The sequence below is a fragment of the Sciurus carolinensis genome, chromosome 11 (assembly GCF_902686445.1).
Source record: "Sciurus carolinensis chromosome 11, mSciCar1.2, whole genome shotgun sequence".
Taxonomy (NCBI): Eukaryota; Metazoa; Chordata; class Mammalia; order Rodentia; family Sciuridae; genus Sciurus; species Sciurus carolinensis.
In genome coordinates, this window is record NC_062223.1 from 117690773 (window position 1) to 117714723 (window position 23951).

The 23951-nt window shown below is 38.8% G+C and overlaps 2 protein-coding genes across 4 annotated transcripts in view; both read left to right on the forward strand.

The window, feature by feature from the left end:
- Ube4a (ubiquitination factor E4A) overlaps positions 1 to 11137 on the forward strand; it is a 34097-nt gene extending 22960 nt beyond the window's left edge. For all 3 annotated transcript variants that reach the window (XM_047516908.1, XM_047516910.1, XM_047516909.1), the window contains 7 exons: positions 278 to 378; positions 473 to 586; positions 2112 to 2286; positions 3359 to 3539; positions 3948 to 4095; positions 6445 to 6602; positions 8172 to 11137. In XM_047516908.1, the coding sequence (XP_047372864.1) occupies positions 278 to 378; positions 473 to 586; positions 2112 to 2286; positions 3359 to 3539; positions 3948 to 4095; positions 6445 to 6602; positions 8172 to 8301 (1007 nt within the window). In that variant the 3' untranslated portion in view covers positions 8302 to 11137. The remainder of the gene's footprint in view (positions 1 to 277; positions 379 to 472; positions 587 to 2111; positions 2287 to 3358; positions 3540 to 3947; positions 4096 to 6444; positions 6603 to 8171) is intronic.
- A 1901-nt stretch (positions 11138 to 13038) lies between these two features.
- Positions 13039 to 20817, forward strand: Atp5mg (ATP synthase membrane subunit g). Its single transcript, XM_047516911.1, has 3 exons — positions 13039 to 13190; positions 18700 to 18860; positions 20619 to 20817. Exons 1-3 carry the CDS (start codon positions 13139 to 13141, stop codon positions 20715 to 20717), a joined length of 312 nt encoding a protein of 103 aa, XP_047372867.1. The 5' UTR covers positions 13039 to 13138; the 3' UTR covers positions 20718 to 20817.
- Positions 20818 to 23951: the final 3134 nt, after the last annotated feature.

A 23951-nucleotide genomic window follows, 5' to 3' on the forward strand; every position in this document is an offset into this window, starting at 1 on the left:
CACATTGAGGTGAGGAAGCATCTGTTTCCCTTGGCTTTTATTTCACCCTTGCTGAGTAAGATATCTTTTACATCTGTTTCCCTGTTGTTTTGTTTTGTTGGTAAGCAAATGAGCAAACACTTGTTCCAACTCTAGTCCTTTTGAAACTCCCAGGGAAGATTTTGTCAGTAGCCTTGACACATTCAAAATAGAAGAAAGTGACTGCACACAGGCATAAACTCCTAACCACTCTCAAACAGACCACCCATGCTGATTCCTTGCTCTTGCCTAACTCCAGGAGACCCCCATCAATTTGAACAGAAGTTTAATTACCGCAGGCCCATGTATCCCATCCTAAGATACATGTGGGCAACAGATACATATCGGGAGAGCATTAAGGTGAGAGAATTTTTGGTGAAACCAGTTGCTTCAGATGAGTCCCAGTGATATGATTCATTACTGACACAGTTTTCTCTTGGGCTGGAACTTATAGGATTTGGCTGACTATGCCTCTCAGAATTTAGAAGCAATGAATCCCCCTCTTTTCCTCCGCTTTCTTAACCTGTTGATGAATGATGCCATCTTCCTTTTGGATGAAGCTATACAGGTAAAAAAAAAAAAAAAAATTTAGCTACTCCTACGCCACCAAATCATAGATATTTTTGATCTTCGAATCATGATAGGCCAATCCTACAATCCTATGCCCTGAGTATCTAGTCTTGAACAACAAAAATTTATGAGCTTCCCATTATGGAGCTTTCTAGGTTATTGTTCCATCACAGAAAAGATCAAGTTCATTGAAACTTCATGGGCTAGGATGGGTACTTTGGCAGAGTTAAGAAGATGGTACAATGAAGCCAAACCAAGGTATACCAGCAAGAGTCATCAGGCCAGCATCACTGAAAAAAAAATCAGAGGCTCTTGTTTTTGGTTATAAGTTTCAACCATTTTCCATCCAAAGACATCATTAACAGTGGTACACTAGACAATGATTTTTAATCCTCTGTTCTAAAAGATTCAGATTTTTTTCATCTCTACTTAAAACGTCTCTGGTTTGTGTTTGTGTTTTGGGGGTTTTTTGTTTTTTGTTTTGCCTCCTAAATCCTTGGCTATATTGTGAAACATGGGTTTCTCGAAATGTAAAATACATCTGAGTGTCTCAGCTCCTGCAGTGTATCTTTTCCAGAACCATCCATATGAAACTGTTCATTACTCCAGTAAAAGCATGACACAAAAATTTCCCTTCCCTGAAAGCTACAATAGTAACTTAAAGGAAAATGAGACAGGTAAAGCCTATTGAACAGTCACAAGCTCTAATTGATAAGCAGACCCTGGGTAACTTGTGTTTGGTTTATGAGAAAGGTTTGATCTCTTGCTCTTTTCATAAAACTATACTCTTAAGATTTAAGATGGATTTTCTGAGAAAATGAGAACAGGTTCTATTATAAACAGACCCCAATAAGCAAGAGTAGTAGAGCACAAAGAATGAAGCTGATGGCATTTTCAGTGACACTATGTAAGTTTAACTTGTGTGCTTAAACAGTAAGGATGATGAGAGGTACAAGTTTAAATAATTGTGGTTCTCTTTCCAGACATCTTGCATATTTGATAGAACTTTCATTTTTAGTAAATGGGTTTTAGTTTGTGGGGTTTGTTTTTTGTGTTTTTTTAATTTTTCATCTTTTAGTAAGGATTTATTGTTTCTTCACTGTAGCCTAGTGTTTGGACCTGGGTTTCTTGTATTACGCCATTTTTCTTCCTTTTATATTTTTTGGCACTGGGGACTAAACCCAGAGATGCTTTACCACTGAGCCACATCCCCATCCCCTTTCTATTTTTTGAGACAGAGTCTCACTAAGTTGCCTAATGCCTTGTTTAGTTGCTGAGGCTGGCCTTAGACTTGCAGTCCTCCTGCCTTAGCCTCCCAAGTCACTGGAATTATAGACATGTGCCACCACACCATCTATCAGAAGTTCTTTTTAGGCTTCAGAACTTGTGACAAGTAAACGCTTGTATGTCTTGTATAGTTTCTGGCTTTCCCAGCTAAGACTGGATTTTAAATAAGACCTCTTAAACATCATGTTCCTTCAACTGCACTTTTATTCTCTAATGTATCACTCTGGTTTCTATAGTATTTGAGCAAGATAAAGATTCAGCAGATTGAGAAGGACCGAGGTGAATGGGATAATCTGACCCCAGAAGCCCGCCGAGAGAAAGAGGCTGGCCTGCAGATGTTTGGGCAGCTGGCACGTTTTCATAACATCATGTCCAATGAAACAATTGGTACCCTTGCCTTCCTAACATCAGGTAAGGACACTAAGGCTTGCTGTTGCAAAAAAAAATGGAGTTAACAAGATCTGCTTCACCGGCAACTAAGAATGTGCACTCTGGGACAGTATCCTTTATGTTTGAGAGGGAAACAGATCACTAAGGAAGCTTCAAAAAGAAGATCAATGCTAGGTGGGCATAGTAGCACACCCCTCTAATCCAGTTTATTCAGGAGATTGAGGCGGGAGGATCACAAGTTTGAAACCAACCTGGGCAACTCAGCAAGACCCTGCCTCAGAGTAAACAATGGAAAGGGCTGGAGATGTAGCTCAGCAGTAGAGGACTTGCCTAGCATGTGCAAAAAGCCCTATGTCCATCCCCAGTACTGCAAAATATATAATAGCTCATGGTGCAATCACAAACTGGAACACTATGTAGCCTTTAAAAATTATATAAATCATTGTTATTCTAGAAAACTGTCTGTGATGGTGGAAATGATTCTGGACTTCCCAGTGTTACACATACCAACCACATATGACTGTTGAACACTTGAAACTTGGCTAGTGCAACTGATAAGTTGAATTTTTAATTTTATTTTAATTGATTTGAATTGCAAAAGTATGGGCCAGGGTTGTGGGTCCATGGTAGAGCAATTGCCTAGCACATCCACAGCTAAAAATAAATAAATTAATTAATTAATTATAAAAGTACTTGTGGCCAATTGGTACCCTATTGGACTGTACAAGGACCTGTGTTTACTAAAATGTATAAGATACCTCTGAAGTAGTTATTGAAAAAGGTTACAGAATATATACAATATAATCATTTTTTGTTTTAAAAATGTACGTTGTATGTTATAGTATAAATATGGACAGATAAACTAGGATATCTAGCAAAATATTAACAGTGTCTCTGGTTGGTAGTTTTTTTGGTTTTTTTTTTTTTCTTTTTGCTTGTTTTTTATTTTTCTTACCTACTACTTTCTGTAGTGAAAATATATTACTTATGTAATTTAAAAAATGGTAATCCCCACAGATCTCCAAGTAAACAAGACATAAGTAAAATATTACTAAGTGGATTGAGTTTTCAGAAACCCTGACTTTTTTTCCAGAGATCAAATCACTCTTTGTGCATCCTTTTCTGGCTGAGCGCATCATCTCCATGCTGAACTACTTCCTGCAGCACCTGGTTGGACCCAAGATGGGTGCCTTAAAAGTCAAGGACTTCAGCGAATTTGACTTCAAACCCCAGCAGCTTGTATCAGATATCTGCACTATCTACTTAAATCTTGGGTACCTGAGATTGCAATTGGGAAAGCAGAAGGGATGCTGATGTTTTGATAATAGAATGACTGGTTGGCTATTGCATGGAAGTAGAAAAGAAACATTCACTTCTAGTTCGTTGATGAAGGAATCCTCTATAATTTTAAATGACATTTTGTATGATCTGTGGGACATTGTTGAGGATTTTCAATTCTGCCTTGATCTGTGCTAAGATAAACTTTACTAGTTGTACTATTGTTTGGGAAAGTAGTATTCCTTTACGGCCATGGGATACTTGATAGATGTCCTACCTAGAAAATTAGAAGTCAAAAGTACATTATAAGATAAGTGATGAAAATGATTGTTCCATACCCATCTGCTATCTTCCCATCAACCTACCTTCTGATGCTTAGTTTCTTTCTAATTCTGACTTTCCAGGGATGAAGAGAATTTCTGTGCCACTGTACCCAAGGATGGACGTTCCTATTCCCCAACTCTCTTTGCACAGACAGTTCGAGTCCTGAAGAAAATAAATAAGCCTGGGAATATGATTGTGGCTTTTAGTAACTTGGCAGAGAGAATCAAGGTGAGAAAGAGGAGAATTTGTTTTCTCGTATGTTCAATAAAGAACATGTTGTCACAGCTCATGGGGCTAAACAACTGTAACACCAGCTAATTGGGAGGCTGAGGCATGAAGATCCCAAATTCCAAGCCAGCCTTGGAACTTAATGAGACCCTACCTCAAAATAAAATAAAAAGGACTGGGGACATGGCTTCATGGTAGAGCACTTGCCTAGATCCTTTGAGGCCCTGTGTTCAATCTCCAGTACCACACATACACTCAAAAAAGATCACTTTGACAGGGACTGGAGTTGTACCTCAACGGTAGAGCACTTGCCTAGCATGTGTAAACCCTAGGTTCAATTCTCAGCACTGTAAAAAAAAAAGTTGATTGCAAAAATTCAACTATGCTTAGTTTTGCCTTATCTCAGGAAGAAAAAGAATATTGCCTTAAGGAACTAGAAATAGGTGATTCTTCCTTGTCAGTCAATAACTAGAGCTTCCATCTTCTTATTAAATATTACTCTTTTTTTTTTTTTGTAAACAAATAGGATACATGATGTTTCTCTGTTTGTACATGGTGTAAAGGCATACCATTTGTGTAATCATAAATTTACATAGGGTAATGTTGTTTGATTCATTCTGTTATTTTTTTCCCTTCCCCCCACCCCTCCCACCCCTCTTTTCCCTCTATACAGTCCTTCCTTCCTCCATTCTTGAATATTACTCTTTTTTGCCCAGTGCGTATTCAACAGGCTAAGGCAGGAGGATTGCAAGTTCAAAGCCAGCCTCAGCAACTTAGGACCTATCTCAAAAAAAAAATAAAGTGGGTTAGGGTTGCGACTCATGATTAAGCAGCCCTGGGTTCAATCCCCATTACCAAAAATATATATTTATTTTATATATGAATATATATATAGTATATATAACATATTTATATATGATAAATATTTTGTATAAATTTATATATAATGTATATAATATGTATTTATATATTTTTATACATGTGCATATATGTGTGTGTGTACCCAAAAAATTACTCTTCTTCACGTAAGAACAAGAACAGAAATTAAAGAGGCTGCTTCTAGAAGAAAAGAATATACATTTTTGGAGACTTTTTATGAAAACTTGCTAGAGTTACTGGTAGACTTGAAAATCTAGAATATTAGTACAGAAGAACTTTTTAGGATGAAATTCAGAATGCATAGTAGTCACTGATTTTTGTCTTCTCTGTTCTGTAGTTGATAGGTAAATTACACTGAAATAGGCATACATTTTAAAGATTAAAGTACTGCATTGTATTCACTTATTCCCTTTGGTTGGAATGTGATAGAGCTCCCTCAGAAGGGGTGAAGAAGGGAAAAATCATGGCGCAGAAGTCTCATAGAAAACCTTTTTTATTGAGCTGGGCATGGAGGAGCATGCTTACACTCCAGAGGCTGAGGCAGAAAGATTGCAAGTTTGAGACCAGTCTGGGCAACTGAGTGGGACCCTGTCTCAGAGAATTCAGCTCAATTGTAGAGCACCTCCAGATTCAATCCCCAGTACTGAAAAGAAAGAAGAGGGAGGGAGGGAAAAGGAAATGAAAATCAATATCCTTATTGATACGAGTTCTTCTCTCACTGAATTTCCTTTATTTTTGGAGTTGGACTTCATTCTTAACCTAGAGCTTAGCCAGATGAATCCCTGAGGATTTAGAGTTGCATAGGAATCAAATGTTTAAGCTGCTGTTAAATTCCTCTGTTTGTATCAAAATCCAGAACTGTTTTTCTTATACAGTTGTGTGACTAACTCTAATTATGCAAATAATAACCCTCCTGCCCATCCCCTTTTGCTTATGGCATTTACAACAGAATTGTTGCCTGAAAGATGCTATATGTGGTATAGTTCTTTTCCTGCATTTAATACTTAAATCTGTTTCCAGTCATGACTGCCAGCAGGTGACCCAACTTGAAATTCAGAGTTGGGGTGCAATAGTAAATTTGCTCCTGAAATATCAATTTTGACTGATTTGAAAATAATAAAGAACCTAGGCATGGTGGCACATGCCTATAATCCCAGTAACTCGGGAGGCTTAAGAAGGAGGATCGCAAGTGCAAACACAGCCTCATCATAGGCCTTAAGAAACTTAGGGAGACCCTGTCTCAAAATTAAAAATATAAAGGGTTAGGGATGTGACTCAATGGTAAAGCGCCCTCAGGCTCAATCTCTAGTACCAAAAATAATAATAATAATTAAAAATAATGATAATAAATCTAAGGTTTGTCATTACTGTCAAGATTTATTAATGACTAAGATTAAGTTATAGCCTTTTAGCATTTTGAATTCAGCTGCACTGTGAATTCACTTTAACTAACAGGTGTTGTGTTCTCAGTCTCTTGCAGACCTCCAACAACAAGAAGAGGAGACCTATGCAGATGCCTGTGATGAGTTCCTGGATCCTATCATGAGCACACTGATGTCTGACCCTGTGGTGCTGCCATCATCCAGAGTCACTGTGGATAGGTCCACCATTGCCAGACATTTGCTCAGGTAAGCCATTCCCAAAAGCAGCCTCAGGAGCAGAACTTATGTAAGTTATAAAAAATTATAAAAGACGAAGTTTTATTTTTTGTTTTAATTCAGATTTTATACTATATGAGTTAACTCTGTTGTTCTCTTTGGACTCCACCATGGTAATTTTCTCCAGCTTGCCTGCTGTTTGCATAGTTGCCTCCTGATACCTATAGAAAAGACAGGAAGTAAGAAAGGTAGCTTATTTGCTACCAAACAGCCCCTTTAACTTTTTTTTTTTCCTTTATGAGACAGGGTCTCACCATTTTGCCCAAACCAACCTCAAGCAGGATTTCCGCCCTGCCTTAGCCTCCTGAGTAGCTGGAACTACAAGTACATTCCACTTCCCTTGCTGCCTCTTAACTTTTTTAAGTACAGCATTAAATAGCAATGGATATTGAGAGACTATTCCTGTTTTACAGTTAAGTTGTGTAAATTGACCCAGATTTAAGGAAATTTTTAAATACCGAAAAAATAACTGGGTATGGTGGCACACAACTATAATTCCAGATACTTGAGAGGATGAGACAGGAAGGTCACAAGTTCAAGGCCAACCTCAGCAACTTAAAATAAAATTTAAACTGGGCATGGTGACACACACCTGTAACCCCAGTGCCTCAGGAGGCTGAGGCAGAAGGATCTCAAGTTCAAAGCCAGCCTCAGCATCAGCGAGGCACTAAACAACTCAGTGAGAGCCTGTCTCTAAATGAAATACAAAATAGGGCTGGGGATGTGGCTCAGTGGTCGAGTGCCCCTGAGTTCAATCCCCAGTACCAAAAATTAAAAATAAAATTTAAAAAAAAAGGACTTGAGATATAACTCAGAGATAGAATGTTACTAAGTTCAATTCCCAGTACCACTAAAAGAAAAAAAAATTGATGAAATGAATTTTCTGCTTCATGGTATTTGGCATTAAGCTTACCCTGTATGCATGATGCTGATGAGGTGGTATGTGTTTTCTAAAGTGTCAGTGAAAATTTTTATGATATAGTGGTCTCAGAATACAAACAGAAGATAAATCAGCCCTTAATATATGTCATGAATCTTTTCTTATTTTTTGCATCTGTCACTAAAACTACAAATAGTTAGCCAGGCATGGTAGTATGCATCTGTAGACCCAGCTACTAGGGAAGTTAAGGCAGGAGGATCATTTGAGGCCAGCCTAGGCAATAGTGAGACCCCCCATCTCCAAAAGGAATAAACAACAATAACAAAAAAGCTACAAATAGTGTTTTACATTGACATGAATGTATAGGGTCTCTGTCTTACACAATCTAAAGTCTTGGTAACAGCAAGATAGCATTTTTCAAGCCACTGGAATCAAATATCATCTGAACAAGCAGTTTTGAGATAAAGTTTATTAAGAGGAAGAGAGACACTCCTGAATCATTCTTTTTCTCATCTCACTCTTTCTAATCCCCAGGTCAATATATGACTTGCAGTTACAATGAATGACTAGCTTCAAAATTCAAGTAAGATGTTCTGTTTTTGGCATAGGATGCAGAACTTAAAGAAGTAACCCCCTTTCCCTTTCTCTCTCTGTCCCAGTGACCAAACAGATCCTTTTAACCGCAGTCCCCTCACCATGGACCAGATTCGGCCCAACACTGAACTGAAAGAAAAAATACAGCGGTGGCTCGCAGAGAGGAAACAACAGCAAAAGGAGCAACTTGAATAAATACTGTGAACTAAGCAAACCAAAAACCAACCCCAGAGTGTAGATAAACAATTGGTTTCTCTCTTTCCAGTTCTGTTCTGTTCCTTTCCTTCTTCTTTCTTCCTTCCTTTTCTTTCTTTTTCTTTTTTCCCTTTATTAAAGTTGAGAACTGCTTTTGCTCAAATTATGATAATTAAAATTTCTGAGAACTTATCAATGCTCCCCCAGGCTTGCAGGTAATTATATTTCTTATAATCACCCAGTGATTATAAATCATCACTAATTTTCAGCCTTTGTTCTCTCTTCCTATTTTTTCTTCTTCCTTTTCCTACCTTATTAGTTCAACTGCTAAAACTTCCTATCACTCTTATTTTTCTCCCCAAGTAATTCTCAGACATTTTTAGTTGAGCACTACTTCTTAAGTCTTCGGTGTCACACGTTTCAATGACAGTTGATATAACCAGAAAATCCTGCATTATCCTGCATATTTACTAGTCCTCATGATCTAGACTTAAGTCCTCGCCCTTGTTATAGCTCTATGTTATTACAAAACAACATTTCACATAAAAGCAGATACCTTGATATTTGTGTACACTTTTGAATAAGGTGATAGGTTAGATTTTTTTAAAAAAAGGAATCTTATGCAACTTCTGTTGGTAGCTCTTAACTTTGTGTTATCTTGTAATGCAAGATATTACCGCAAACACACACTCTCTCATGGGGTTGTCACCACCAAAAACTCAGCCCTGCAGCCTTTTTATGAGGATTAGTGATTGGGCAAACTTGGATTTTTGACACTTTAGTCAAAAAAATTCTTGGGTGAGGGGATTAAAAAGACCTTTTTTCTCTTATGAAAATCTGTTGTTACAAAGACTAGACCTGAATAAAAGAGTTAGGCAACAAATATTGTAACCATAAAAAACGTCGTATAAGACACTAATATCAACAGTATATCTCACACATACACACCTTGTACTTTTTATATTGATGTAATATAAACTGAGTGCCACTTTCTGTTGTCTCTTCCACAGTAAGATGTATGCAGTGTGTGGCCATGTTTACTCACATACTCATTCTAGACAGGTAAAATTCTGAGACTGTAAAATGTATATAGTTAATGTTTGTTTGGGCTTGTGACCTGACCTCTAAGAGCTGCTTCTAACATAGCCTTGGGTCATCAATTAATAAAGTAGGAATTTGAGCAAAACCTTGTTCACAAGCCATTTAATATCCACTTAGGCCCAAGTAGTTAGTAAGTGAACGTACCCCACTTTTACAAGTTGGGCCAGAGTTCCCTACTTAATTGTATAGCTTAATATGCTGAGTGAGGCACATTCCCCTATGGATTGTCTTTATATTAGTATCCATCTAAGCCCAGAGATATCATAAGGGAGATTAAAAGTGATACAATTTAGAAATAGGGATCATTGCTTTCTTTAGAGGACCTTGTTAACTATAGCCTCTTCCAAATATGATAGTAGTTTTATGATATTCCAGCACAAGTTGCTATAAGGAGTTCTTTATATGTTTTTGATAATCAGCTAGAGAACTCAAATCAGAGCAGGCCTACCACCCATGATAGAAACTAAACATCTGTTGCTGCACTTACAAATGAAAAGGAAATCTGGGACACCTGCCATTGCCAGAATGTAAGATTATTTCATTGTGCTCCTGGGTCTTTAAGGTATGGGTTGATAGGACTTATAAAGTCAGTTTCATTTCGTATTTATTCTCCTCTCCTTCTCTGAGAATGACCTGTGTATAAAATAAGCTTCTATGTACTTGCATTTATCTTCCAAATCCAATCTAATAGTATGTTTTCATTTTAAGAAGGGGGGGAAAGTTTTGTAGAATAAAAAGGAAAATGGGCACAAAACCTCAGAATGCAGTTGTTTGCAGAAGCTTTCTCGCTAACAACCTCTATGCTGCCTCCAGTATCTTATTGTACTTCTGTACTTAGCCTTCAGATTGTAAGCCTTTTCTGGCAAACTTTTTTTTTTCCCCCAATATATGAAACTCTTTTCCTGAGCCTCTTTACGAATGGCTTTGGCACCATTAATGCTGCTGAATATCTTTAAACTCATCACAAAAGCAAGTGTGTAGCTTAAGGCCACTATTGGTAAGGAAACCAAGTGTCCTCTGTGCCTTCTTTCTTTCTGTGAAGTAATTTAGGACATCAAAAAAATTGAGACTAAAAGTTATCATCTTGGTACAACATGGTGCATATATGCATTTGGAAATGTAAGGAGGTGCTTTGGAACTCAGCAGCAGCTCTAAATCTTAAAGAGTACATATGTGACATACATAGTTTTATGTGTTTGTTTTGCTGGTGTATGATAGGAAAATGAAGACTCAAATCAGCTCTGGTATTGCTCATAACTTACCAAGAGGCTAATACTAAGGAAACTTATTTAAATAGGTTTTATCAAGCATTTTTTTTTTTTAGTATAGTTTTTAATATGTGAAAGCTGAAGGAAATTAGAGGTGTTTTAATGGTGCAGGTGAAGGCACCTGTTGCTGTTTGGTATCACACCCTACAAAAGCTTCGTGACTTTATTTGATGCTGGTTGCTAAGCAGCCACTGCACAGAGTGTAAGTCTGCTGGGTGCCTTTACAAGCCAGAGGCTAATGATGCAGCGTTGTCATGCAAGGAAATAATGTACATGCTCTTAACAGCAAAACAGGAAAGGAACCTAGAAACAAAGAAAATGAAGAGCAAAACAACAAAATGGTTGACTAAAGAAAAACTTGATCAACATAACTATTTTGAAACATTCCAGGAAGGTTACTTCTTGTCATACTTGCCTGGGGGTGTTTGTTCAAACTTGTATTTAATAAATGAACACCTGACTTAACACCTTTGTTGTCATTTTATTACACAGTATTAAAAGCTGGTGGCACTTTCAGAAATCCCTCTAAAAATCTAGAGGACTCTGACTTTCACTGTGTTTTAGGTAGGTGTTATCAAAGGATGTGTGACCTGGCTGACCTAACCTGCTTCATTAGACCTCTTGCGGGGGAACCTGGGGTTATCCTCAGAAAATGAGTGTCAAAACATGTTTTTTCTCAATTAGCTCCTGTTTGACTCCATTTTTCTTTAACTAGCCTAAACCTCAGGTCTTTCATTTTAATCATTTGCTACCATGTTCCCCTTTCTTACCCCCCCCCTTTTTTTTTTCTATACCCGTCCATGCAAGACCTCAGCCTAGATTAATCCAGCCATTCCCTTCTTCCCAATATCCAAGAAACAGACCACTGTTGGATGAAAACCAACCCAATCTTTTTAGAGTGATGTAACCACAAACTTGTGGTCTCTAGCATTTCCTGACAAACCTGTGTCTTTAAACCTCTTTCCTCAAATTCTCTCACCCTACCCATTACCAGATGACGTTGCTTTCTATTTCCCTGGGGACATAAGACTTCAGAGTCTCCACTTTCACACTTTTCTCCAGTCACCCCATCTGTAGGAAAAGTCCCACTGTTCCCAGGCTAATCCACCTCCTTTCCTGCCTCAGGGCTCTTGTCAATTCCCCTACTCTATGTTCCATTTTCTTCCTTGAGTTCCCCGTTCCACTTTGATATTCTGACTTGTATTCCTTTATAGCCATATTTCTTTGCTCATTCACTGGCTTCTATTCTGTTTTTGAAACGGCTACTTAATGTCAAAGATTTATCACAATGCTAAGTTAGCCTTTTCTTTGTATCTCTAACCATTTCATTGGTCAGTTTTACTTTTGCTGAGGCTTCCCCTGGATACATCACTCATAGTTCTGTTCATCTCATCAAATATAACATTCTTATATCTTTAACTTTTTTTTTGTCGATGGAGCTTTATTTTACTTATTTATATGTGGTGCTGAGGATCGAACCCAGTGCCTCACACGTGCTAGGCAAGCGCTTTACCACAGGCCTCAGGCCTACATACACCTTTTCTTACAATCGGACTCAACTATTATGTTTCAACCATCCCTCTGTATTACCCAGATGTTGTTATACATTAACTCAAGGATCTCTAGGTCTGCACCATGCCTATCTGACACTGATGTTCCCCCTCTTTGCGTTTACACTGCCACCTCTTCAGATCCGGACTCTGCACTTCCTAAATATTTATCGATCGCATTCTCGATGAAGACAATACATAACACATCCACGCTTTCGTTAAATTTCAAAAATGCTTGCCATACATGAGGCCCTCAATAAACGTGATTTTGTCCCTCCTATCTGCACTGCTCCTTGTGGCTGGTTAAAGAATTAGGGAAATCGGATTCCAATATAGATACAAGACGCGGGACAATGAGATTAGAAAACACCCATTAAAGAAAGGCTGAGTCCAGAGACGGGTTTGTAGTGTGCTCGGCCCCTAACTTTTGCACGTTTGGCCTTGGACTCTGCCTCTAAACGACATTGTAGATCTAGGAGCATATTAACGATGCCTTCCAGCCCCGACTTCCCACATCCTCAGAAAAGCTGCCAAAGCACCCAAAGCTAAAATGTGCGGGTCCGCGCCAAAAAAAAAAAAAAAAAAAAAAGGCACGGGCGCATGCGCACTTCCTCACCTCGCCGGCCTTCCGGGCCTCCGTTAGTGGCTGCCCCAAGAAATGCCTATTTATCTGAAAATTCCCTTTACTTCCCAGTTGTCCTCCAGTCTCGTCTTTTCATATCCACTTCCGTGTACTAGGCTGAAAAAAATAAATTGACTGACTAAATTCCGCAAAGGCTGTAGAACACCTAAGTATCTTGGACCGGCGCGGAAAGGGGCGGCCTGACATTGGAAGTGGCACGGGGTCCTGCAGTGGGTCCTTCCGGGGGGTGACATTCAGCCGGCCTTTCGGGGCGACGGACCTTCTACCCTAGAACCATGGCCCAGTTCGTGCGTAACCTCGCAGAGAAGGCCCCGGGGCTGGTGAATGGTGAGCGCGGTGTAAGGCTGCCGGGGCGGGTACACGGGCCACGGGGAGGCTCGCGAGGTCCCCAGGGGAGGAAGCGGGCTGTGGTGACCCGAGGGACCTGCAGGAACCGGGGCGGGACGGCCAGGCGGTGCAGGAAGCGGGTGAAAGGATTGTGACCCTCTAACCCGCATCTCGCCTGCTCTGCAGCTTGGTTACTTTTTACCACTTAGAAGGTGCTGAATTCTAACTACGACAGTGAAGAGGAATAGTATGAAGGAAGCCTGGAGTCCCCCCCTGCTATCGCCATTACGCCCCTTTATGTCCCCCAGAACAGGAATGCAGAGGGGATGGCTCTACTAGAGTGGGAAAAGGAGGAGCAGAAACGTGTAGAAATATAGACATTAGACCTCGTCGGGTGGTTTGGTTCTCAGTGGAGAGTATTGAAAAGTCAATAGCAATGTTTAAGCATGGATGAGCTTTTGAACGGTACCTTTGCTTTCTGGCCTGGCCAGTGTTTTAAATACTTCCGCTTTAACTCGAGAGAAATTTTAGGCGGAATTAGACTTTACGGAGGAGTATCCGCCTCCCGATAAACGTAAAAAGATTTTCATATAAACAGTGCAATCTTTGTTATTATAACAACATTCATGGACATCTTTTCAGTTCCAAGAGCCTCACTGGTAGCCCCCTGTATTTCAGAACAATCCCGAATATTCACAACCCTGAGTAATAGTCCGTTCTGTCAGTAAACATTCAGCTCTTTTCTGTAAATTACTCATTTTTATTCCTAAAGTGAGATGAGTTAAATTGACGTTTCTTCACCAGTTGTGGTATATTGTAGTAAGTGGTTGAAGGTCAGATTGCTAAATAGTTTTCATTCAAATTTGGTGATGAAATGTGACTGAAAAGCAGAATTTCGAAAAACACTTGTGATATTTTTAAGCCTATTATGCTGTTTGAGTTTCTTATTCATTCTCTCTTCACTGCATTACCAAACAGTTAATGAAACTCTTACAGTGCCAGATAGTGTACTTGATTCCCTCTTCCTGTGGTCTGTTTGTGAACCCCACAGTCTGTTAGTGAAACTCGTTACACATTTTCCCAATTTATTTGCAGTGTTTTCTTTAATGAGATCCTTGAGTTATCTGTTTAAAAAGCTCTGCACTTTTGTATAAATATAAAGGGGGGGAAAGGCTTCAATCTTTGAACTTCGTAGATAATTTGAGGCACAATTTTTAATAATTTCAAATGAATTTTTTTTCTTGGTGACTTCCACATCTCTTAGGTGGTACATGTTTGGGAATAAACTAGTTTTAATGATAAAATACAAAAGGAAAAGTATTACCAAAATAAATTTTTGCTACAAAATATTTAATTCGTGTCCAGTATGGTGTGCATACCTGTAATCCCAGCAACTCTAGAGGATGAGGATGAAGAATCACAACTTTGAGGTCAACTTTGGCAACTTACCAAGACCCTGGAGCTCAGTGGTAGAGTGCCCTGGGTTCAATCCCCAGTACCACCAAAGAAAAGGGAAAATGTGTGTGTGTGTTTAAAAAAAAAAAAATTATACACACACATAAAATAGGAAAATCCCTTTCCACTATTATCTTGAAAAATTTAATAATAACTTTTTATTCTTCCAAAAGTACTCAGAAAGGAGGAATTCACTGGGCTCCAGATGTTGAAATGAAAATATATTTTTGCTTTATTTAGCATAGGCCTGTGTGTTAAATATGAATGTTAAATGTAATGCCAGGATCCAATTCAGGTTATCACATCACATTTAGTTGTTACGTCTCCCTAGTCTCCTCTGATTTTTGAAGTTTCCGGTCTTCTCTTGTCTTCCATGACCTTGACTATCTTGAGGTAACTATCTCTGTATCCTGAAGAATATTATTCAATCAATCTGGATTTATCTGGTGTTTCTCTTGTGATTAGTCTGGGACTATGGATTTTGAGAAAGAATACCATAGAGATGAGATGCCCTAGTAATATATAAGGAGGTGTATCCATATGGTATTGCTGATAAGAGCTTTCATTGCTTGATTAAGGTAGAGTTTTATATGTTCCTCCTCTGTAGGGTTATTATTTTCCCTTTCCATATCTTTGGGTTTTGTTGTTGTGGTAGTGGTTTTTTGCTTATTTTTCAGTACTGGGAATTGAGCCCAGGGTTGGTCTTCCCAGAGCTGCATCCCCAGCCCCTTTTATTTTATTTTATTTTATTTTATTTTATTTTATTTTGAGGTACTGGGGATTGAACCCAGGGTCTTGTGCTTGCCAGGCAAGCACTCTACCAACTGAGCTATCTCCCCAGCCCCTTTTATTTTTAATTTGAAAAGGGTGTCACTAAGTTGTCCAGGCTGGCCTTGAACTTGTGACTCAGGTCCTGCTTCAGCCTCCTGAGTAGCTAGAATTACAAGCATGTGCCACGGCATGCCTGGCACTCCTACCTGGTCTTTAGAAGCAGAAGGGTTTTCAGTCAGAAACCAGGGTGGTGGGTGGTCCATCTTCTGTAGGAGGGAATATCTGCAAATATTAAATGGAATTCTTCTGTAAGAAAGATTTGTCTCTTCTCGACTTATTTATTCAATCACTTATTGTATTGACACATTTACATTTATTTCATACATTGTCTATCCAATATTCTTTTTTGTTGTTGTTGTTGTGTTTGTTTTTGCTCAAATTGTTCCTGCCCTGGCCATTGGGAACTGTTTTCAGTTGGCACTTGTGTCCCTTTGACACGCCCCCTTACTTTCTGAAGTTTCCGGTCTTTCCTCATCTTTCATGACCTTGACCATGTTGGGGTGTCTATCTCTATCCTGAAGAATATCCCTCAGTCCGGATTTATCTGGTGTTTCAGACTCATCTTGAGTTTTGTTTTGTTGTTCTGCTCAACCCTAGTACTGGCCATTTCTCCAAGGAACCCTAGTTTATTTTCTTGGATAATGGAATTTAGAAACAGATCTAAGTGCTTGGTTTGTTCCTTGCTACTAGACTCTCAGTGCTTCTAGGTCCTGTCAGTTGACAGGGATACAGATACAAATCCATGGGGCGGGGTACATACTAACCCCATGTATACACACAACTGTTTCTGTATCCACCTGAACATGGATATTAAAATGAACATGAGTTCATGTGGATTTTTCTAACTCTTAATCCAGTAGCACTGTTTGTTTTTGTTTGTTTTATGCTGGGGCTTGAACCCAGGACCTTATACACACTAAGCACTTGATGCTCTACCCTGTGTGCCACCAGCCCTAAATAACCTCTCAACTTTATTGTGTTTTTTACTTTTTGTTTTCTTATATAAGATGGGGGTCTCACTTTTTGCCTAGACTTGCTCTGAACTCCAGGGTTCAAGCAACCATCCTATCTCAGCCTTCAGAGTCACTGGAACTACAGGCGTACATCACCACCCCCGGCTATTCTTATTTCTTTTTTTTGCTCATCTCTAAATTCCCTTTCCTTCAGTGAGAAATCTGGTTTGAACTATCCACCATCACCATTCATGTATTTGTTTTGTTCCCTTATATACATGTAGTTTCAAGCTTATTGTGCTCCTAAGAAACATTTACCAACTCAGGTAGTAGTTTATGTACAGTTAGCAGTGCTGGGATCAAACCCAGGGACTCATATATGCTAAACAAAGGGCTCTACCTCTGAGCTACATCCCCAGACCCCAGTTATTTGGGTTTGTGTGTGGGTTTTTGTTTGTTTTTAAAGGACAAAATATCTGCGTTGAAGGTAATTTTTAAAAGTTGGTTGACTGTTCCATAAGACATTGTACTTTTTGATTGTTCCATTTTGCAGATACTGGCAGTTCTCTTTAGAACAGTCTTGTAGTGCTTTGTGTCTACCTAGTGTTACTGCATGGCTCCAAACACAGGATAAGGAAGATAGTGATTCTTTTTGTTGTTTCCCCACTTTGGTACCAGGGATTGAACCCAGAGGTGCTTAACCACTGACCCACGTCTCTAGCCCTTTTTATATTTTATTTTGAAACAGAGTTGCTTAGGACCTCAGCGTCCTGAACTATTGGCATTTCAGGCGTGTGAGGCAAGCATCACTTCATTCGGCAGGGAGATAGTGATTCTAAGAATAGTGAAATACCCATAGTGAAAATAGTGAAATAGTGAATACAGGCATTTAATAGAAAAAGCACCAAAGACCTTGGATAACCCATCTTTAAATACTAGACATTTTATGAATATCCTTGGATTTGTGTCTTTTTTTTTTTTTTTTTTTTTTGCACTGGGGCTCAAACCCAGGGCTTCATGCATGTTAAGCAAGCACTCTTCGAGCTACACCCCCCAACCTCTTATTATTTTTGTATTCCTCTTATGATTTTATTTTATTTATACAGGAACCCAGGGGTGCTTTACCACTGATCTGTATCCTAGGCCCTTCTTATTTTTTATTTTGAGACAGGATTTGGCTAAATTGCTGAGGTCTCACTAAATTTCTGAGGCTGGTCTCGAACTTGTTATCCTCCTACTTCAGCCTCTCAAGTTGCTGGAATCATAGGCATGCATCACCCACATTTGGCTTGATTCCTCCACCCCCACCCCTTGCTTGAGTCCCTAGTCTCAACATCTACCCTGGTTATTAAAGTTCTCTTTTCTTGCCAGGCATGGTGGTGCACTCCTGTAATCCCAATGACCCAGGAGACTGAGGCAGGAAGACTACCAGTTCAAAGCCAGCCTCATCAACTTATTGAGGCTCTGAGTAACCTAGACCTTGCCTCATAATAAAAAATTAAAAGAACTCGGGATATAGCTCAGTGGTAAAGTGCCCTTAGGTTTAATCCCTAGCACCAAATTAAAAAAAAAAAAATTCTCTCTTTGAATATTGATGCCTTGAGGAATTTGAGTTTAGTAACAGTCTAGTTAGGGCTGCTCTTAACAATACATGTAGGTTTTACTTTTAATATTTGTGGTGTTTTTGAAAGGGAGCAGCTGTGCCTTTGTTAAAGAAAGATCTAATCCAGCACATATTGATGAGGATACCAAAATGGATACTAATTGGTATAATTCTGTCTGGATTTGTAGCCAATATTATGATAAATTTTAATCTTGTTCTTAAGGGTGCTGTTCTGTGTAGCTCCTTCCCTCCCCTTCTGGACCTCTTCCCTTGACTTTCTAATCTCTCTAACCAATAAAATATGAATAAATTTCTGCTGTTTTCTTCTGTTTGAATCCAAACACTGGTACCTTTACAGTTAATTAGATTTGCCATTCATAAGTGAAGTAGCATACTAGCTGGCCACTAGTGAAATCCCAGCATAATTGAATGTGCTTATAGTTTCCTGCCTGATTGAACTTCCCTGTGACACAGGTGTTCTGCATCTTTAAAAGCCTCTTGTTACCAGGGAGCAGCTTTGACTTTTCACACCGGGTGCACATTTGGTACAAGCAGTGAATGAATGTGATGCATGAATAAATTTTTGTGTCCAACCCACACATCTGCTTCTTTCAGTCTCTAGTGAGTTCATCCTGGTTTTTTTGTTTTGTTTTGTTTTGTTTTCCAGCTGCTGTGACTTACTCGAAGCCTCGATTGGCCACATTTTGGCATTATGCCAAGGTTGAGCTCGTTCCTCCAACCCCTGCTGAGATCCCTACAGCTATTCAGAGCCTGAAGAAAATAATCAATAGTGCTCAAACTGGTAGCTTCAAACAGCTCACAGTTAAGGTAACTATGGGCTAAGTGAAAATGTATGTACATAACAGAAAATGTCTTCCCTTGGGATTTTTCTGATTGTTTTGATTAATATATGTGTTTTCAGTGAGACTGAATCCAACATAATAAGAGATAATCTCTTTTTGTCTGCCAAAGAAGATATTTACTTTGGGGGGGGGGGTACCAAGGATTGAACTCAAGGAGGGACACTCAACCACTGAGCCATGTCCCCAGCCCTGTTTTGTATTTTATTTAGAGACAGGGTCTCACTAAGTTGCTTAGTGCCTCGATGTTGCTGAGGCTGGCTTTGAACTCTAGATCCTCCTGCCTCAGCTTCCCAAGCCACTGGGATAACAGGTGTGCGCTACCGCACCCATTGGAAGATATTTACTTTTCTAATTTTGTTATCTATATAGAAATAATTTGGCTATTTTATTTCTTAGTTTCCTAGTAGTCTTATACTATAGCAGAAAAGTAAGTGTCGTTTAAAACTGGAGAACTTTCCAATTTTGGCTACTATACTAAAATGATTGCTTACTTTGCTGATTTATACTTTTTTATTCATCTTTAGTCATTCAACCAAAATACCTCTTGAACCGTATTAGGAAGCTAACACTTAAACAAAGGTGGGGGGGGGATGCTAAAATCTGGGTTATCATGTTACATGAACGTTAAAGACCATAAAAACTAGAACTGAAACCCCCCCTCCAGGAAATAGTTTTTGTTTTGGTTTGGTTTGGTTTTTGATTCATTGTACACAAAATAGGGTACAACTTTTCATTTCTCTGGTTGTACACAATGTAGAGTCACACCATTTGTGTAATCATACATGTACATAGGGTAATAATGTTTTTCTCATTCCATTATCTTTCCGTCCCTCTGTCCCCTCCCCACCCCTCAGTTCCCTCCACATGATCCAACGTTCCTCCATTCTTCCCTTACTCCTTCCCTGCCTAGAACTTAAATTTTATGTTCACTTAAATTTGCCATTCACAAGTGAAATGAGCACAGGATATAAAAAGCCTCAATAATAGCTATTGACTTGAGAACCTATATCCTGGGAAATACGGTTATTTATCAGAAGAATTCTAAAAACCTCTGGTCTAATTTTGTAGTGGAAAATTCACTTCCAGAGCGCTAGAAGGAAAAGGCTCAATTTTTGTAAAGTTATTTTTCTCAACCACTTTCAAGGTCCATATTTGTGCTTGTGTGAGATATTGCTTTCTGGAACCATATAATTTTTTTTCTTCAGGGCAATAAAATGTTGATTTGTGAAAGTACTGACTGTTTGGAAAGGGTTACACCAAATAATATGTGAATAAAAAGGAAATATAATGGAAAAACAGTCCATCTTCGAGCAGATTATCTTTAGCCAGACAGAAATGTCTTTTCAGAGATTTGGCTTTCTTCTAACCATTCTCTCATATCAATACCCTGTCTAAATGTGTCAGCTATTTCCAGGATGTGGGTCATTTTAGGGCCCATAAAGTGTCTCATAAACTAATAATGAAAGGGTTAAGTCAGTTCAGGTCTTTAAAGAATGCTTTGAAAGAATTTATAAGCTCTGTACTACTTAACTTACAAAATTGAAAGTTCAAGTGTTCTCAGCAGTTAAGCAAAGTTAACATTAGTAAATTCTCAGCTTTGACTAAAATTGCCCTCTAGTTTGAATAGTGCCCTTATGTTCTCTGTCACTTAATCCTGGAAAATAATAGTTTTAAATATATACAGAAAAAAGGGTGCCTTAAAATGTTATTTTTTTTTTTCCAGGAAGCTGTGCTGAATGGTTTGGTGGCCACTGAAGTGTGGATGTGGTTTTATATCGGAGAGATCATAGGCAAGCGTGGCATCGTTGGCTATAACGTTTGAAGACCAATCTTTAACATCTGATTATATTTGATTTATTGTTTGAGTTTTCTTGGACCATATATGATCAGATTGCTATCTGAATAAAATAAGATGTGTCAGATATCAGTATTTTCTCTGTCAAATACTATATAAAAGTCACGGTTTTGTTTTTTTTGGGGGGGGGTTGTTTGGGGCTTTTTTTGGAGGGGAAGGGTAGGGGGTCTTTGAACCCGGGAGGCACCCTACCACTGAGCTACATCCCCAATCTTTTTTTATATTTTTGAAACAGGGTCTTGCTGAATTGCTGAAACTGACCGTGAATTTGTAATCCTCCTGCCTCAACCTCCTGAGTGACTGGGATTAGAGGTCTGCACCACTGGCACCCAGCAGTTTCTCTTGATATTCAGTTTCGTTGTTTGGGTGATATATTAATATAGTTCTAAATACATGTCTATTTATGCTGAAACTGGAAAAGATATGTGAATATACCAACCTAGTACATGAATATATGAGGATTACATATTAATTGATAAATTAAAATATAAATATAAAATATATTTAAAGCTGGAAGTGGTGGCACACACCTACTCCCAGCAATTTGGGAGGCTGAGGCAGGAGGATCACAAGTATAAGACCAGCTTCAGTAACTTAGCAAGGCCCTAAGCAACTTAGTGAGACCCTGTCTCAAAATTAAAATTAAAAAGGACTAGGGATGTAGGTCAGTGGTAAAGCATCCCTAGATTACACCCCCAATATCAACAGGAAAAAAAAAAATGATATTTAAACTTTATTTCCAGAAAACTTAAGGGGAAAAGTCTTGAGAAAAGTGGAACACTACAGTAGGAGAAATAGTAATACCAAGTGCCAGAGTAATGTAGTTAAATCATATTGGTAAAAGCTGGGGTTGGTGCCACACCTACAGTCCCAGCAACTCGAGTGAGGCAAGATTGCTTGAACTCAGGAATTTGAAGCGCCCACGTGGGTAACATGATAAGATCCTGTCTTAAAAGAAAACATGTTAACAAAGAAAATTTGGATTGTTTGTGCTATATAATCAGTGACCCTTTTGACAACAGTTGTGTCTGTAAATGTTGGAATACTTGTCTACTAAAATATTTGCTTTCCCAAGAGAGAATAACAGTGATGGTGTTCTAAATATGAATGTTCATAACATCTTTAAAAGTAATACAGAGTGGTAACCTATATTTTTAAGTATAATTTTCACATGTATTATTAATCTTTCTGGTTTTATGATTTTTAGAGCTTATTTTTGCAAAAATAGAGACCCCCACAGATAATTACACAAGTTTATGACAATATCATCCATGGGTCTAAATTAGTATATTGTGTCTTGAAATAAATGCAAGTGATTAGTGTCAATCTGTCTTGAGCCCTTTGTGTTTGTGTGTGGTTCTGGGGATTGGGACCCAGGGCCTTGTGCATGTGAGGTAAGCACTCTACCAACTGAGCTATATTGCCAGCCCTGTCTTGAAACATTTTATTGGGGATATAGGAGATAACTGATCATTGTGTTTGCCTGGGAAATTTAAAGTCCTTGGTCGACTCATTGATGTTTCTAGTCTATTCCTAATCTTCACCATAGCAAAACATGCAGTGCCATCTAATGATAGCCAAAAGGTTGTTGCATATTTATTGTGAAAGTAGAATGGCTTACAATATAGTATTAATCCTTTAATAGTGTTAGCCTTTATCCTGTCAATCCCAAATTTACCCACCACATTTAGAACACTGCTTCTTTACCCTAATAAGGGTTATAGCTCAGTGATAGAGCGCTTGCCTAACGTGAGAGGTACTGGGTTTGATTCTCAGCACCACATGTAAAATAAAGATCCATCTACAACTAAAAAAACATTTTTTTTAAAAAGGAAGTTTCCATAGAGATTTCTCCTGAAAATAATGCCCAACTTAACTGCATCTGCAGTAAACACAGATGATCAAAACTGAAACTAACCTTTTAAAAAGTATTCCGTAACTTAAAATATGCAGAGCAAAAGATTGCAGAAGTACAACCATGATGATGTGTGTTTCTCTGTTTCAGGTAGTGCAGAAGTATTAAACAGAAAAACAAAGGTATGAAATCAGCTAGCTCTCCTTAGACACACACAGGCCTAGTTGATTCATGATATATAATGTTACTTTTTTAAACCACAGTCACACCAGAAAGTCCTCAAAGTAAACATTACTACTCACTTCACTGCTACTTCCTCCTCCTTTGCCCTACAGAGCACCTCTAATCTCCCTTATGACTAATAATGCATGTACAGAATTTTCTTAGGAGGTTAAAATAGCAGTGGGCTCCTTGAAGTGGCGACAACTTCACCAGTCTTGTTTCTTTTTTGCCTTCATCAGTTCCACATAACTTATCTCCTAGTGGAGAACTGTTTAAGCAATCTTTCACTCAATGTGGATGCCAAGTGTTTGTCATTGGCAACTTAAGTATGACTCAGATGTTCAGTGTATATCTCCTAATTCTGGGCACTATCTAAATGGTAGAAACATGAATAAGACTGTTACTGTTCAGAGTTTAGTCTGGTGCTATGAGGAAGTGGGGGATATGCTTGAAAGAGGCTAACGCAGGCTTGAGAAGAAGGTTCAAGGGAGGTTGTCAGAAGAGATGTGTATTTAAAGTAAACCAGGAGAGAAGAGCCAAGAAGAATGGAGTGAGATATACTAGGCAGTTGGAACAACCTCTGCAAAAAGTATTAAGTCAGCCAGCCAGGTAGCACACACCTGTAATCCCAGCTACCTGGGAGACTGAAACTGAGGACCACAAGCTCAAAGACAGTCTGGGCAACTTAGTGAGACCCTGTCTCAATAAAAGAGCTGGGGCTGTAGTTTAGTGGTAGAGTACTTTGCTAGTGTGCCAGAGACCCCTGGTTCAATCCCCAGCACTGCAAAAAATAGATGTGTGTGTGTGTGTGTGTGTATGACTAACTTAAGCACAATGAAGAAAAAGCCATTAAAATGTGCGGTGTGAGCAGGCAATTCAATTCCACCTATCAAGCTAGGAAAGAAAATTCATGGGGTGAGTCAGGTGTGGCAGTGCATACCTGTAGTGTCAGCTACTCAAAAGACAGGCAGGAAGATCACTTAAGCCCATGAGTTTGAGACCAATCTGGGCAACAGCAAGACCTCATCTCAAAAAAAAATAAAAATAAAAAATAAATCAAGAGCATATGGTCCTGTGTTTTTCTCAGTAAGTAACGTAAGTATAGTAGTACACATGAAGCAAAG

Excerpts from the sequence above, each read along its gene's own strand:
- Atp5mg (XM_047516911.1), top strand. The coding sequence starts at position 13,139 with ATGGCCCAGTTCGTGCGTAACCTCGCAGAGAAGGCCCCGGGGCTGGTG. Across the intron at positions 13,191-18,699 it reads GGCCCCGGGGCTGGTGAATG|CTGCTGTGACTTACTCGAAG; the intron begins GTGAGCGCGGTG and ends TTTGTTTTCCAG. Across the intron at positions 18,861-20,618 it reads TCAAACAGCTCACAGTTAAG|GAAGCTGTGCTGAATGGTTT; the intron begins GTAACTATGGGC and ends TTTTTTTTCCAG.